The 13,217-nt window shown below is 45.9% G+C and overlaps 2 protein-coding genes across 2 annotated transcripts; both read left to right on the top strand.

Annotated features, from left to right (window-relative positions):
• The first annotated feature begins 113 nt into the window (after window positions 1–113).
• yipf6 (Yip1 domain family, member 6) lies at window positions 114–2,464 on the top strand. Its single transcript, XM_086151218.1, has 2 exons — window positions 114–635; window positions 818–2,464. The coding sequence occupies exons 1-2, from the start codon at window positions 303–305 to the stop codon at window positions 1,163–1,165; spliced, it is 681 nt and encodes a 226-aa protein (XP_086007344.1). The 5' UTR covers window positions 114–302; the 3' UTR covers window positions 1,166–2,464.
• A 925-nt stretch (window positions 2,465–3,389) lies between these two features.
• Window positions 3,390–9,845, top strand: LOC147237580 (uncharacterized). The gene is made up of 4 exons (XM_086151165.1): window positions 3,390–6,981; window positions 7,476–7,679; window positions 8,147–8,357; window positions 9,030–9,845. Exons 1-4 carry the CDS (start codon window positions 6,273–6,275, stop codon window positions 9,280–9,282), a joined length of 1,377 nt encoding a protein of 458 aa, XP_086007291.1. The 5' UTR covers window positions 3,390–6,272; the 3' UTR covers window positions 9,283–9,845.
• The last annotated feature ends 3,372 nt before the right edge of the window (window positions 9,846–13,217 follow it).

A 13,217-nucleotide genomic window follows, 5' to 3' on the forward strand; every position in this document is an offset into this window, starting at 1 on the left:
ATCACGCTTTTTTTGTTTTATTTTTGTGGTGTGTTTTTTTTTCCCTAACCTCCACCACGGTAGGTGGCGGGTTTCCCCCCAGACAACAAGCAAAAACCGTAGAAGAAGACTACAAGCGACGAAGAAGACGGAAATAAACAAGCAGCTGACGTGGAGCCTCCTCACCGGATCCCCTGAACGGTTCCCACCGAGTTAACCGACACTTTGCTCGCCTCCCGGCATCGACGGTTTGGCGCCGGAGCCGGTAACCGTCGCGAAGGGGCTCAAACTGTGGTCCTTAATCTCGTCCCTTCCACGGCAAAATGGCGGCAGAGAGTGGGAGACCGTTCGCGGGGCTAGCAGACGTCTCCATCCCGGAGGACACTCCGGTGGAGGGGGACATCGCGGTGCCGATAGGTTCCCCTGGGCTGGACGATGAGATATCCACGCTGGACGAGCCGGTGAGGGACACCATCCTGCGGGACTTGCGTGCCGTGGGGAACAAGTTCGTCCACGTTCTGTACCCGAAGCGGAGCAGCGCCCTGCTGCGGGACTGGGACCTGTGGGGGCCGCTGCTACTCTGCGTTACCCTGGCGCTGCTGCTGCAGGGGGGCGCCGCAGACAGCCAGGACCAGGGGGGGCCGCAGTTCGCCGAGGTCAGACCCTTGGAATTATCTCAAAGATGACACAAATGTTCTTCAAAACAACATAGGAAACTGAAAAGTCAAGTTAGATTGTTAGTATTGAATGCAAACTGGCGGCAGAATCCCAATGGTTCGTGGTTTGCTGGGATTAAACTGATTTCAGTGATTTCGTATACGTTTGTCCCACCCTGCAGGTCTTCGTCATCGTGTGGTTCGGCTCCATCATCATCACCGTCAACTCCAAACTGCTGGGCGGCACCATCTCCTTCTTCCAGAGCCTCTGCGTTTTGGGATACTGCATCATGCCGCTGACTGTCGCCATGGTCGTGTGTCGCCTGGTGTTGCTTGGTTTCAAAGGAGCCATCAGCCTGGCCATGCGTCTTGCTGTGGTCGGTGTGTCCTTCGGCTGGTCCACCTTCGCCTCCACAGCCTTTCTTGCCGACAGCCAGCCACCCAACCGCAAGGGTCTGGTGGTCTACCCTGTATTCCTCTTCTACTTTGTCATCGGCTGGATGGTCCTCACCTTTTCACCTTCTGACTGAACCCAGCAAACGGACATGTTTATATTTGTGTCCAAAAACACAGGGTTTCCTCATTGGATGAGGTCACGTGACGAGTGCCTCGACTCGAAGAACGGGTGAGAAAGAAGCAGGGTCAGGGGGGCGAGGATGTTTCCCAGTCATGTGACTTTATTAGCTTCTGAATACAAAACAAGAGTTTGATGAAAGAAACTAACACCTGGAAAACCTGGAGGAAACTAACTAGAGCAATATAAAACTCGAGAAATGTCCTGGAAGCCCTTTAAGGTTGACAGCTGCATTCCAAGAGATTGCGTCACTTCAAGATTCAATAATAATAATAAGCTGAAAATATGAGTTAGCCCAGTTAAAAATTACCTAAAAAAAATTGGCTATTACCTCATTCAGGTCACACAACAGGGTTGAGCGACAAATAAGTCATGTGACATAATTAGATTGTACATTACAATTTGATGAGGGAAAAAGGATTTGGAAAAAAAATTTGACTTTGGATAATGTACATTAAATTGCAAACTATTTTTTTTCTGAATGACCTGAAAGTTTGAAAATCATAAAGATTAAAAAGACAGTGTTCAAACGCATTTTCCTGTAAAAGAAAAAAAAAAACATAAGAAGATGATTACATATGTTTGCTGATTATGAAAACATGAAATTAACTTAAAAAAATGAAGCCAAGGAAGGTCAATCAAAAACAAAATTTATATTACATTTTTTTGACAAGGGTAAGATTAAATCATAATCACTTAAGTCATTAATTTCTCTCTTATGAGTTAGTTTTGCTTTCTATTTAAACCAGATTCACTGGTTTAAATAGAAAGACACCTGAGAGATTTCATCATTGCTGAATCTCTAATAGTAAAAAAAATTAAAAAGTAAATATTGTGGGTTCAACTGGGATGTTTTTCCTGTGAATGGAAGTTATTTTTAAAAAAACTTTATTTTTACTTTATTTATCTCCTGCTTTCATTATAATTCAGGATGTGGAGGTCTGATAGACAAGAGCCAAGGCTGGTGGGCGTATGAAGTATTTTTCATAATTTTTCTTTTTTATATATTTTGTTTTGAAAATCCATACAAAACACACTACTGATTTATTTCTCTTTTTTGACGAGGGAAGAAATAATGGAGGGATTGAAAGGGTTCCTCCCATCTGGACACAGAATGTGCAGGTTCTACAGATTTTCTTAAATTATACAAACAAAAGTCTCAGAAGCAGACTGAAGAGGAAAGGGGGTGGGGATATTTCTTTCAAATATTTCCCTTTTTTGATAAATGGATCAATAAAGACTCCAGTCGTCACAATCATGTGTTTTATTCTTCTCTTCTCTCTTCATGCAGGCGGGGAGCCCTGGATGGAGATTGGTCTTTCAGCATTTTGATGGCACCAAATACACTTTCACTTAGTCACCATGATGACAATGAAAGGGGTGCCAGTCCAAAAAAAATACATATGTGTGTGTGTGTGTGTGTGTATAGAGAGAAGCAACCCGGAATAGAAGCTATAGGTTGTTGACCCGTCACTCTGCCCTTCACTGATCACTGGACTGCAGGTTTGTCAAATCAGATGCACTCCTGTGATTGGTGGAGAGCGAGGGAGGGTGGATGGAAAAAAAAGTAGAGATAGTAATGTGGAGGGCAGATTATAGTACAGTTATATCAAGAGAAATTGTGCACCTGCATGTCCAGGTGCAGCTACAACACCCCCAGACCCTGCAGGCAACCTTGGAGATGGCTGTAGAGAGGAAGATTGCGCAGGGTGAAGGTGATACGAGTGGTCAGGCAGGAGAACCCTCCTGCCTTGAGGGCTGCAGTGGCAAGACCCGCAGAGGGAGTAATGCTGGCATGGGTTAGTGAAGTAAATAAGCTGTTGAAGGCTTAGGCACTCCAGCCGACACGCAGGACACGCCCGGAGCCCAGGGTCTGCTGGAGGTGTGGCCGTTCTGGATTGTAGCCTGGGTCTGGACTTTTTGAGGGTTGCAGGTTGCAGGATCTCCTGAAAGGGACAGTGAGCTTTCGGGAGGGTCAAGCGGTCACATTGTTTCCCAGGGTACTCCCGGACACACCCCCTGTCCGTCCTATGATGACTGCCATGGAGACTGTCGCGCTTCAACCCATCCCTAGACCCCTGTTTCAGTTGTCTTTTCCCCAGAGCAGCAATTGCTCCTCCTGCCCCAGGGGGGAACTCTCCACAGCTGCTCAGCCCTAGCTGCCACCAAGTTAGAAAAAAAAGGGGGGGGGGGTATGGAGGAGGAATGGTGGCGGCCTGGACCGATAGTGGCAGGAGCAGCAGCTGTTGCAGGTAGCTTTGGCAGTTTCGTGACTTTTTTGCACTGAGTGATGTGGAGGTGGGGCGAACACATCTGGTATAGCATGAGATAGACACAGGGGATGTGCAGCCCATCAAGTGTTGCCCTCAGCGCTTGCATCTACCCCTTCGTCAACGGGTTTGTGATGAAGTGGTGATTAAAATGCTGCAGGGCGACATCCTTGATCCTTCAGACAGTCTCTGGATAGCAGCAGTTGTCATGGTGCCAAAGAGGGTTGGCTGGCAGCTTTGCTGCAAACTTGGAAAGACTCATGCCTTCTGCCCCGCAGTGATGAGTCACTGGAGCTGGTCTCAGGTTCTTCCTGGTTCCCATTCGTGGACTTCCGGAGCGGCTATTACCAAGTGCCTCTCGCAGCTGCGTTGAGGGCCAAGACAGCTTTCTGCACCAGTCGTGTCTGTGGCAGTTTAAGGTCCTTCCTTTCGGGTTGTGTAACACTCCTGCCACCTTTGCCAGGTCAATGGACAAGGCGCTGGCTGGAGTACCCCGGGAGCAGTGTCTCGTATATCTAGACAACATCCTGGTGCATGGCAGTGCCTTCGAGGCTGCTCTGGCTTCCCAGCGGGTGGTGTTGGGCAGGATCCAAACAGCTGGCCTGCATTTACACCCAGACAAGTGCCATTATATGCAGCAAGAGGTGCACTTCCTTGGGCACAAAGTGGGGGGTGAGGGCATCGGCACCAGGAAGAAGGTGTAAGTCGTCTCTGACTGGCCCATTCCCACAAATGACAGCTAAAATGTTTCTTGGGCTTGTCCTTGTACTATCAGGTTTGTTAAGGGTCTTGTCTGCATGGTTACAACCCTGTTTCAGCTGTTACAAAAGGGCAGAGATTTTTTGTGAATGGATTAGTGGGCAGGCCCTGAGTGAGGCTCCGGTGCTGGCTCCAGCTGACCCAACATTGTCTTTCATCTAAAATAGCAGCATTGGCGCGGGGGGTGTGCTATCTCAGGTGGGGTCAGGAGGGGAACGGGTTGCTGCGTACTTAAGCCGTGCGTTCAAGAAGCACGAGATGCGGTACTGTGTCACACGCAGGGAGCTCCAAGCAGTGATTTTGTCAGTCAAGCTCTTGGTTTGAGGCTCACAGTGGGAAACGAGTTATTCCGTCCTACAGTGGCTCATCACGTTCAAAGAGCCGCAGGGGCAGGTGCCCAGGTAGTTGGATGAGCTCCAAGCTTACGACTTCAACTTCGAACACTGGGTTGGGGCATAACACACAAATTCTGATGTTCTCTCTTCAATCGGCCATGTGCAGCTAAAGGGTGGTCACTGCAAAAAAAAAAAAAAAGAGAGAGAGAGAGCTGCAGGCTGAGGAGGAGGAAGAGGGGTCCTCTAGGTGGCAGGGAGAGGAGCTCCTATGCTAGGGGTTGGGGACGGTGGACACGGTAGTGGGGAGACAGCAACAGGACCTGAGGCCTGTTCTGCAATGGGTTGAGGCACTGCAGCGGCCACCGTGGAAAGAGGTGGCAGCTTTCTCCACAACAACCAAAGGGCTGTGGGCCATGTTTTACGTGCTGCAGCGGGTGTAGGAAAAGCCTGCAACAAGAGAGGAGAGATGGTGAGAGGTGGTGATCCCCAAAGGCCTGCGGGAAGGGGTGCTCAAAGCCATGCATGGAGCCGCAGAGGGGTTACTTTGGGGGTTATGAAAACTCTCCGCCAGGTGTTCTATGGTTTGTTTGTTTGTTTGTTTAGAAGTTTATTAGGACAGTGTACAAATTCATTAAGCACAGAGGCAGAGATGTTTGTACCAGATTACACCTCATAGCTAATTTCCATCTGTAGTCCTGGACAATACAAATATAAAACTGTATAGAATAGACAATACATATAAAATATATAGATAGGCAATAGAATAACTATACAATGGTGGATGTAGTAGGACTTTTTCCATTGTTCAGCCAAGGGTGACTGCTGCGTACTCTCTATCATAGACTAGGCCTACTCTCTGCCAGATCAAGAGGCGGAGACCATGGCAAATACCCTGGTGGAGGGCATATTCAGGAACATTTGGAAAATGTAGACGTAGTGATGTGGAGCGCGGTGTCTAGAATGGTTATACGAGTGAAGCCTCGTTGTAGGTGTCTTCATTGAAACCTTACAATATACAGTATCTATTATATTTTAATAAATCCATGACAGTCCAAGCACAAGGTTATTGTTAACCCTGTCGCGTTCAACGGGCTGTGATGTCATTGTTCCTTCATTTGTCTCCATGGAAAAGCAGCAGCATGACTGTAAGGATTGAATGATGTCAGAAAACTGAAATTGGAGGAAATAAAGGCTTTTCTGTGATCATCATATTATATTCTTAACAAAAGGGATTACGAATTAATAACCTTTATGTAAATAATTAAAAATGTAATAATTCCATTAAAATATCGTCTTTGGTATGAACCGAAGACAAATAAATTACTGCAAAAATTTGGGGGGGGAAAAAAAAAACGGTTGTTCGACCTATTAAATTGTGTAACATTCACCGTGACGTCCATTATGACCACAGCTCGGTGAATTTTGTATTACCTGTTTCCCCTGTGAGGCGTTACTGTGTAACTTTGAGTGTGATGGGACCAGTAGTCACGTCAGCACCTCTGTCGTCATCACAGTGAGTCACAAGCCGACGGATGGAAGCGTCAACTTGTGTTGTCGTCTGTGAAATAAAGCTAAAAAGAGAGAAGTGGAACCGTCGGCGGCTGTCGTATAAACACAGCTCCGGGGATCTGGGCCCGATGTCCCGCCGCTTTTCTCCCCGGCTCCCTCCCCCGCTGAGCCTTCTCCTGCCGCGGGACTGATGGCAGGGCTTCCGCCGCTCCCCCCGGAGCTGTGGGTGTCGGTGTTCAGCTACCTGAGCACGGAGGACAAGCACGCCGTGCGCAGCTGCTGCCGGGCCCTCCGGAAGCTAGCCGACCACCCGTCATTGTGGCGGAACGACACCGTGATGCTGTCCAACTTGCGTCGCTACACCGACGGCTTCTGGGACACGCTGACCCGCCGCAAGCTCACCCGGGTGGCGGTCAGACACTTGCGGCGGAAGGAGTGGCGGCGGCTGGTCAAATTCCTGCCGTCGCTCACCGCTATCGTCTTCGTGAACGCCGGGCGGTCGTACAAGGAGACTTACCTGGACCACCTGGTGCTGTTCCCCGAGCTGAGAGAGCTTGGCGTGCGGAACGCCGGCTGGGACGAGCCCATGCTGAGGCGCAGCGTCACGGAGCCGTTGTGCGGCCAGCTGACGCACCTCAGCGTGTGCAACGTCCAGCTGCGCTGCCTGGTGGAGTTCATCGACACCGTGGTGGAGCTGGTCAGCCTGCGGTTCTTGCTGTTCCACCCGCATGGAGCTACGAGCTACGGGCTGGACACCGTGGGAATGGTGCCCCGAGACGTCTTGCACCGCCTGCTGCTTCGCCTTAAGAGGCTGACGCACCTGTCGTGGGGGATGAGAGGGGAGCTGGACGAGCCGCTGCCCGACGACTACATGAGCCCCCCGCAGCCGGAGCGGCCAGGTGAGGCCGCACAGACCTGTCAACACACACACACACACACACACACACACACCTTACTAACTTGCAACATACCTGTCTCTCACTCAGACACCCACCTTACTAACTTGCAATAAACCTACCTCACAACCCACTTGCCAGGCACACACCCACACATACAGATATCATGATAACTTGCAACACTCCTATGTCACACATCTGTTTCAGACACTCATAATAAAGGATAAATTACTTTAAATTACTAACCTGCAACACACATGTCTCACACACTTGTCTCAAACCTGTCGTGGAGTTGGATAAACTGTATTGTCAGCAAAATAAAATGACAAAAATATCAACGTGAACTAAAAATAGTTGGGAAACTTTCAGAATGTAGGGGCTCTGCTCTTCAGTCTCCAGCCGGGTTGTTTTTCTGGGAGGTCACATTTGTTTTCTGACTACAAGCGCTGCTTGAGGGAACTGCAGAGCCGTTTACTGACCCCGGGTCTACCCTCCAGGAGTGTCTCAGTATGAGGGTCTGACGCTGACCACCCTGGAGCTGGTAGACTACCCTGAGCCCATCCTGGCCGAGAACGCCCTGCAGGGCCTGACTTCGCTGCGCTCGCTCACCATCAGGTACTGCTACATCCACGAGGGGGTGGAATGCTGCCTGCCGTCTTGGCTCAGCACCCTGCAGCAGCTGGAGACCCTCAGCATTGTCGGTGAGCCTGACAACACCTCACCTGCCTGGGCATGGGTCAGGTGACCTGCCAGGAGCCCCAGACATTGAATCAAATGATCCCAAAAACTGTAGAAGGCCTCAGTCTGAACAGTTAAAAACAGACATCAGGAATTTCACGTCGAAAAAGTTTTTTGCAGTTAGCATTTTTTACCAAATGTTTGGTGGAAAAAAGTTTTCTGTCGTTAAAATGCACAGTCTACAACAACAGCAAAGACTTACATGGCCCAGTAAAATAAACCTTTTTGGTAACTTCAGTTGATCAAACCATACAACAGATAAATCCCACCTTACATATATGAGGGCTACTCTCAAAAGGTGCTTCATTTGGCGCTAACTAATTTTTAGAACAGTAGTTTGTGCACTTAAAAAGTTGATTGTAACCACTGGTCAATGGATAAAATCCAGAATATGCCAATATCACAAATGACCCTCCCCTGTTGTGTTCAGGTGGGAACTCCCTCTCCATCTACACCACCACCATCCCATCCAGCGTGACCCGGCTGACACTGCGGGTTGCCATCACACTCAAGGACCTGGACTCCATCGCCCCTAAAGTGCCAGCGCTGAAGCACCTAGACATCGAACAGAACCGATCCAGCGGCAGCCTCTGCAGACGGATCCCCATGTTGTTCCCTCAACTCAGAACACTCTGCATCCGGTAGCTCTGCCCTATGTTCATCAGAACTTTTCCTTGCCAATAATGGGATACTTTTCTGCCCCTTTGTTCTATTTCTTCCTCGTGGCCTTTTCCCTCCAGTTTCAAGGTGGTTTTCATCCTCATTTTCTGGTAAAATTCCTATAGCCGGGTCAAAAAGGAGCAAAGAATTACTAGACAGATAATTAAAAAATATATATAACATAATCTTGAAGTTTAGGGGCAAAAAATGCTTTAAAAAAGGAAAAAAAAAAAATGAAAACCAAATTACATCAAACTCAAAGTGACGCTAGATGTTTTGCCAGAAATAAAACAATAATCCAGAAGTCAACTGCAAAATATTTCTGAAAAACAATTTTCCACAACCATTGGGTCTACTGACACGCTGGCAAAAAGGAGACCTATAGAAGAAAAATAAATGTGCTGTAATATTGAGCAAATAACTACCCACATGACGGATAAAATATTTAATCATTAGTTTATTTTTAATTTAATAATCAACAGTTAATTTCTTACTTTACCAATTTTCTCCTAAAATGTAGCTAAAATGGAAAAACGGATCCTGATATTCCGATAAGGTTTTGCTAAAATTCCGACCAGTTGCTTGCCAGGTGTGAGAAGACACTCTACGAGAACATTTCCCATGTGACAGTTCGGCCTGTTTTTGTCGGGCAGGTTCTTCCGCCGGGAGCCAGAGAAGGACTTGCTTTGTCTGCAGCGCTTGCGCCACCTGGTCCGCTTGGAGTTGCTGGTGGAGCGCTCTTTCATCCTGCGGGACTACCTGAACGGACACCCCTGGCCCAGCCCCGGTGTCCGCCAGCTCATCCATCAACTTAGGCACTTGTCTCACAATCGCATCGCCGTGGTAACCACTATGCGCCACAGGAACCCGCTGCAGGAGTGTGACTGTGTCTGGGAGGGAGACTGATAGCAAAAGGATGCACTTTTACTGTGATCAGGATCGCAATGAAAGGTGAAAACCAACCAGGATGCTCTTAACGACAAAAGATCTGAAAATTGTTTTCCTGCGATTCTGACTGATTCTGATTTGGGGCGGCATGGCGGAGGAGGTAGAGCCATCATCTTTGGAACCGAACATTTCTGGTTTGATTCCCAGCTCTTCCTAATGTGTCGAAGTGTTGTAGAGCAAGACACTGAATCCCCAACTGCTCCCCTGGCGCTGGTCGACGGCATGCCTACTGCTCATGGTTCATCCATGATGGGTTAATTGCAGAGAACGAATTTCCCCAAGGGGATTAATAAAGGATAAATCATTATGAATCCATCAGGCCGACAAGAATGTATAACACGGTCGGGGTGCCTCCGGTGGAGCCGAGGTTATTCCATGATGTATTTCCTGTTTCTGCCTTTCAGTTTCATGTGACTCTCCTTCCAAGGCGGGATCTCAATGACAGTGCATTTCTTTAACCATTTCAAGGTCTGCTTTTTTCCCCACTCCTTGTTTTGATTAAAAAATATGGAAAACCGAAATTTGGGGAAAGTTGTAGTAAAACATACTCTGATGCATAGCTAGGGCACATCATCAGTGATGTACCTGAGATCATTGGATGTTTCAGGTCTTTCGAACATCTGACACCCTCTCTCAGGTGACCCAGCTGAGGTTGATCAGGCCTCAACTTTTCCCTGAGCAGCTCTTCACCACGGATCCGCCCTCTTAATCCAGAGCCAACTAGAGGTTTTCTCTGCTGCCTCTGTGTTGTTGAAGATGGCCCTCTTCCTTCTCTCTCCTGTGGTGCTGAGTGCAGTGTAGGTTCTGCACAGGAACTGTCCGGCAAAGCCTCTGCACTCTTACCTGCACAGGCAAGCATCAGCAACTTAGTATGTGCTCGAGGGTCCCCTTTCTCTGGCAAAGGGGGCATGCTGGTGGGGGCAACTTGCTCCCATCTTGTCGGTTGTCTTGCTGTCTTATCCCTACTGCTTTGCTGGATCTCTGCAGTGGGGATGAGACAGCAAGGCGCCTGTACGAGACACAAAATAGGGAAGAAATTACTTCTTCAAATGTAAGTGGTTGACTGGTTATTTCACCGGTGCAGAACCAAGGTGGGTTCCCCCACAGAGAGCAGGGATTACCTCCTCTGATTAGTCCCGTCCCTTCACGGTCGGCCAATCAGTCACAAAATGTGGCTATGTTTCTTTTGACCAGAAAAAGGTGCTGCTATTTGCACTCAAACCTACAAGTAAATTGTTAGTATTATTATTATTTTTAAAAATGTTGTTGTTGATAAAGTTAATCTGCTAACTCTGCTGACTTCAGATTATGTCGGGGTTCAATTCATGATGTTATTTTTGTCAATGATGGGGAGGTGAGGAAGAGGATGAGGGTGGAGCCGTTGAAGGAACATTTTTTTATCTGACTTTTGAAAGCTAGAAATTGTCAAACTTGATTTTCAGGCCAGAAGTCTGAAAAATTGTCATGCTGTTTGGACACAAACTGCTGCTGAAAGGGATTACGATCTGTACTATCTTGCTTATTAGTAATTCATTAAAAATGGCTCACTTTCATATTTTATTGAATATAACAAATTGATATTTTTAGCATTTTCCTTAAATTATGATAAGGCTTTTTTTTTAAAAAATAACAAAAAAACATTTTTAGCCCATTCTATTCCATTTAAAAAAAAAAGAGATTATTTTTCCAGGTCATTTCTTGTTGATTTTGATGTAAATGATGTCTCCGTTTCCAAATAATCTGTAAAAACAGGGAAGAAGTGATTTTGCAGAAAGTGAGTGTACAAGTGGATGTACTGATGCTGCTGCTGATCATTAACTCATGAAAAGTTACACATAAACATCCTTTTTATGTCAGATGGTTCGTGTATTTGTCAGAGTAAGATGCTTTTATTTATAGAAGTAATGTTAGGTAAGTCGCACCTTTCACAAGCTTCAAACAAATCATTTTTCTTAACCTCATAAAAGCCCACAATCTCAGTTTCAAATTGAATTGTCTAGATTCCAATTTGTATTTTTTTGTCATTTTGTTCATGTTGGTTACTGTTCAATTTTTTGTCTTTGTACCAACCCTTTTCTTAATATTTAAAATTAGCCAATAAACCTATTATTCTTCTCAAATTAACATATTAAAAAACAGCAATCTTATATGCTGGAGTTCATATTTAAAACCATAAAATGAAATCTGACTTTAATAATGAATCCTATATTGAAATTTTCAAGCTACCCTGAATTAGCACTGAATCCTCATTAAAATTAAAACAATTGGTAATTAAGATGCTGGATTAAGAGATAATGAAACCCAAATTGATTTAAAATCTATGATTATCACTCGGTTGTCAACTTAAATTCAAATTGAAAAAAAAAAAGTATTTACTCTCAACTCTCCAAATCACATTTCATCCATTTGTGTCTGTCAAGTCAGCTTATCACCCAAAGCTTCCAACTTCCAGTTGCAACAGCGCCTTTAACCTGCTTTGTGTCTTTTAAAAACTAGTTCCACTTTGTTCTGGGCCACATCACCATAGTTTACTGGCGTGACCCTTTAATTTATACATTTTGCCTAAACTATTGGTTACATGTAGTTTTTTAGTAGGAATTCCTGAGCTCGATACCAGATATATCAACTTCTGGTTAACGTGATTTTCAAAATATGGTGCATAGCCTGATCTCATTGGATTCGTTATGGACTCTTGATAAATATTGACAAAGCTGTTTCTTGCTGTAAGCAGACTGTACAAATATAACTGGACTTTCCCAACTACCCCCCCCCCCCTCAGAGGGAAGACTCTTTATTATTTCTAAACTCCATTTTAATTGTAAACATAGGACAGCGAACCAAACTCAATGGCACCAAGAATCACAGCCTCAAATATGGTGTCAAAAATAATCCATCTATCTGGTGCAGAAAATGTAAATGAAGAAGAAAATAAGTGAAGATGACTTAAAGGGGATTGTAAAGGTAAGCTTGTTTTCATGATGAGGGTTGGGGGAATGATGAAAGTCTAGCATAAATAAATCACATGACATACTTTATTGTAGATTTCTAAAGTGAGTGTCCTTAAGAACACATACAGGGGTATTTAGTCAGACACCAATTGGGAAAGTTCTCCCACTGAAAAAGATGAGAGAGGCCTGTAATTTTCATCATAGGTACACTTCAGCTATGAAAGACAGAATGCGAAAAAGAAATCCAGAAAATCACATTATCTGATTTTTAAAGAATTTATTTGCAAATTATGGTGGAAAAGAAGTATTTGGTCACCTACAAACAAGCAAGATTTCTGGCTCTCACAGACCTGTAACTTCTTTTGTAAGAGGCACCTTAGTCCTCCATACGTTACCTGTATTAATGGCACCTGTTTGAAAAGAATAAAAGACACCTGTGCACAAACTCAAACAGTCATACTCCAATCTGGGCAAGACCAAAGAGCTGTCAAAGGACTCCAGAAACAAAATTCTAGACCTGCACCAGGCTGGGAAGGCTGAATCTGCAATAGGTAAGGAGCTTGGTGGGAAGAAATAATCTGTGGGAGCAATTATTAGAGAATGGAAGACATCCAAGACCACCGATAATCTCCCTTGATCTGGGGCTCCACGCAAGATCTCACCCCATGGGATCAAAATGACTCCAAGAACGGTGAGCAAAAATCCCAGAACCACGTGGGGGGGGCCTAGTGAATGACCTGCAGAGAGAAGGGAGCAAAGTAACAAAGGCTACCATCAGTAACACACTAAACTGCCAGGGACTCAAATCCTGCAGTGCTCGATGTGTCCCCCTGCTTAAGACAGTACATGTCTAGGCTCGTCTGAAGTTTGCTAGAGAGCATTTGGATGATCCAGAAGAGGATTAGGTGAATGTCCTATGGTCAGATGAAACCAAAATAGAACTTT

This window comes from Fistularia commersonii, chromosome 1 (assembly GCF_037954325.1).
Source record: "Fistularia commersonii isolate RoL2024-O1a breed Wild chromosome 1, RoL_Fcom_v1.0, whole genome shotgun sequence".
Lineage (NCBI taxonomy): Eukaryota > Metazoa > Chordata > Actinopteri > Syngnathiformes > Fistulariidae > Fistularia > Fistularia commersonii.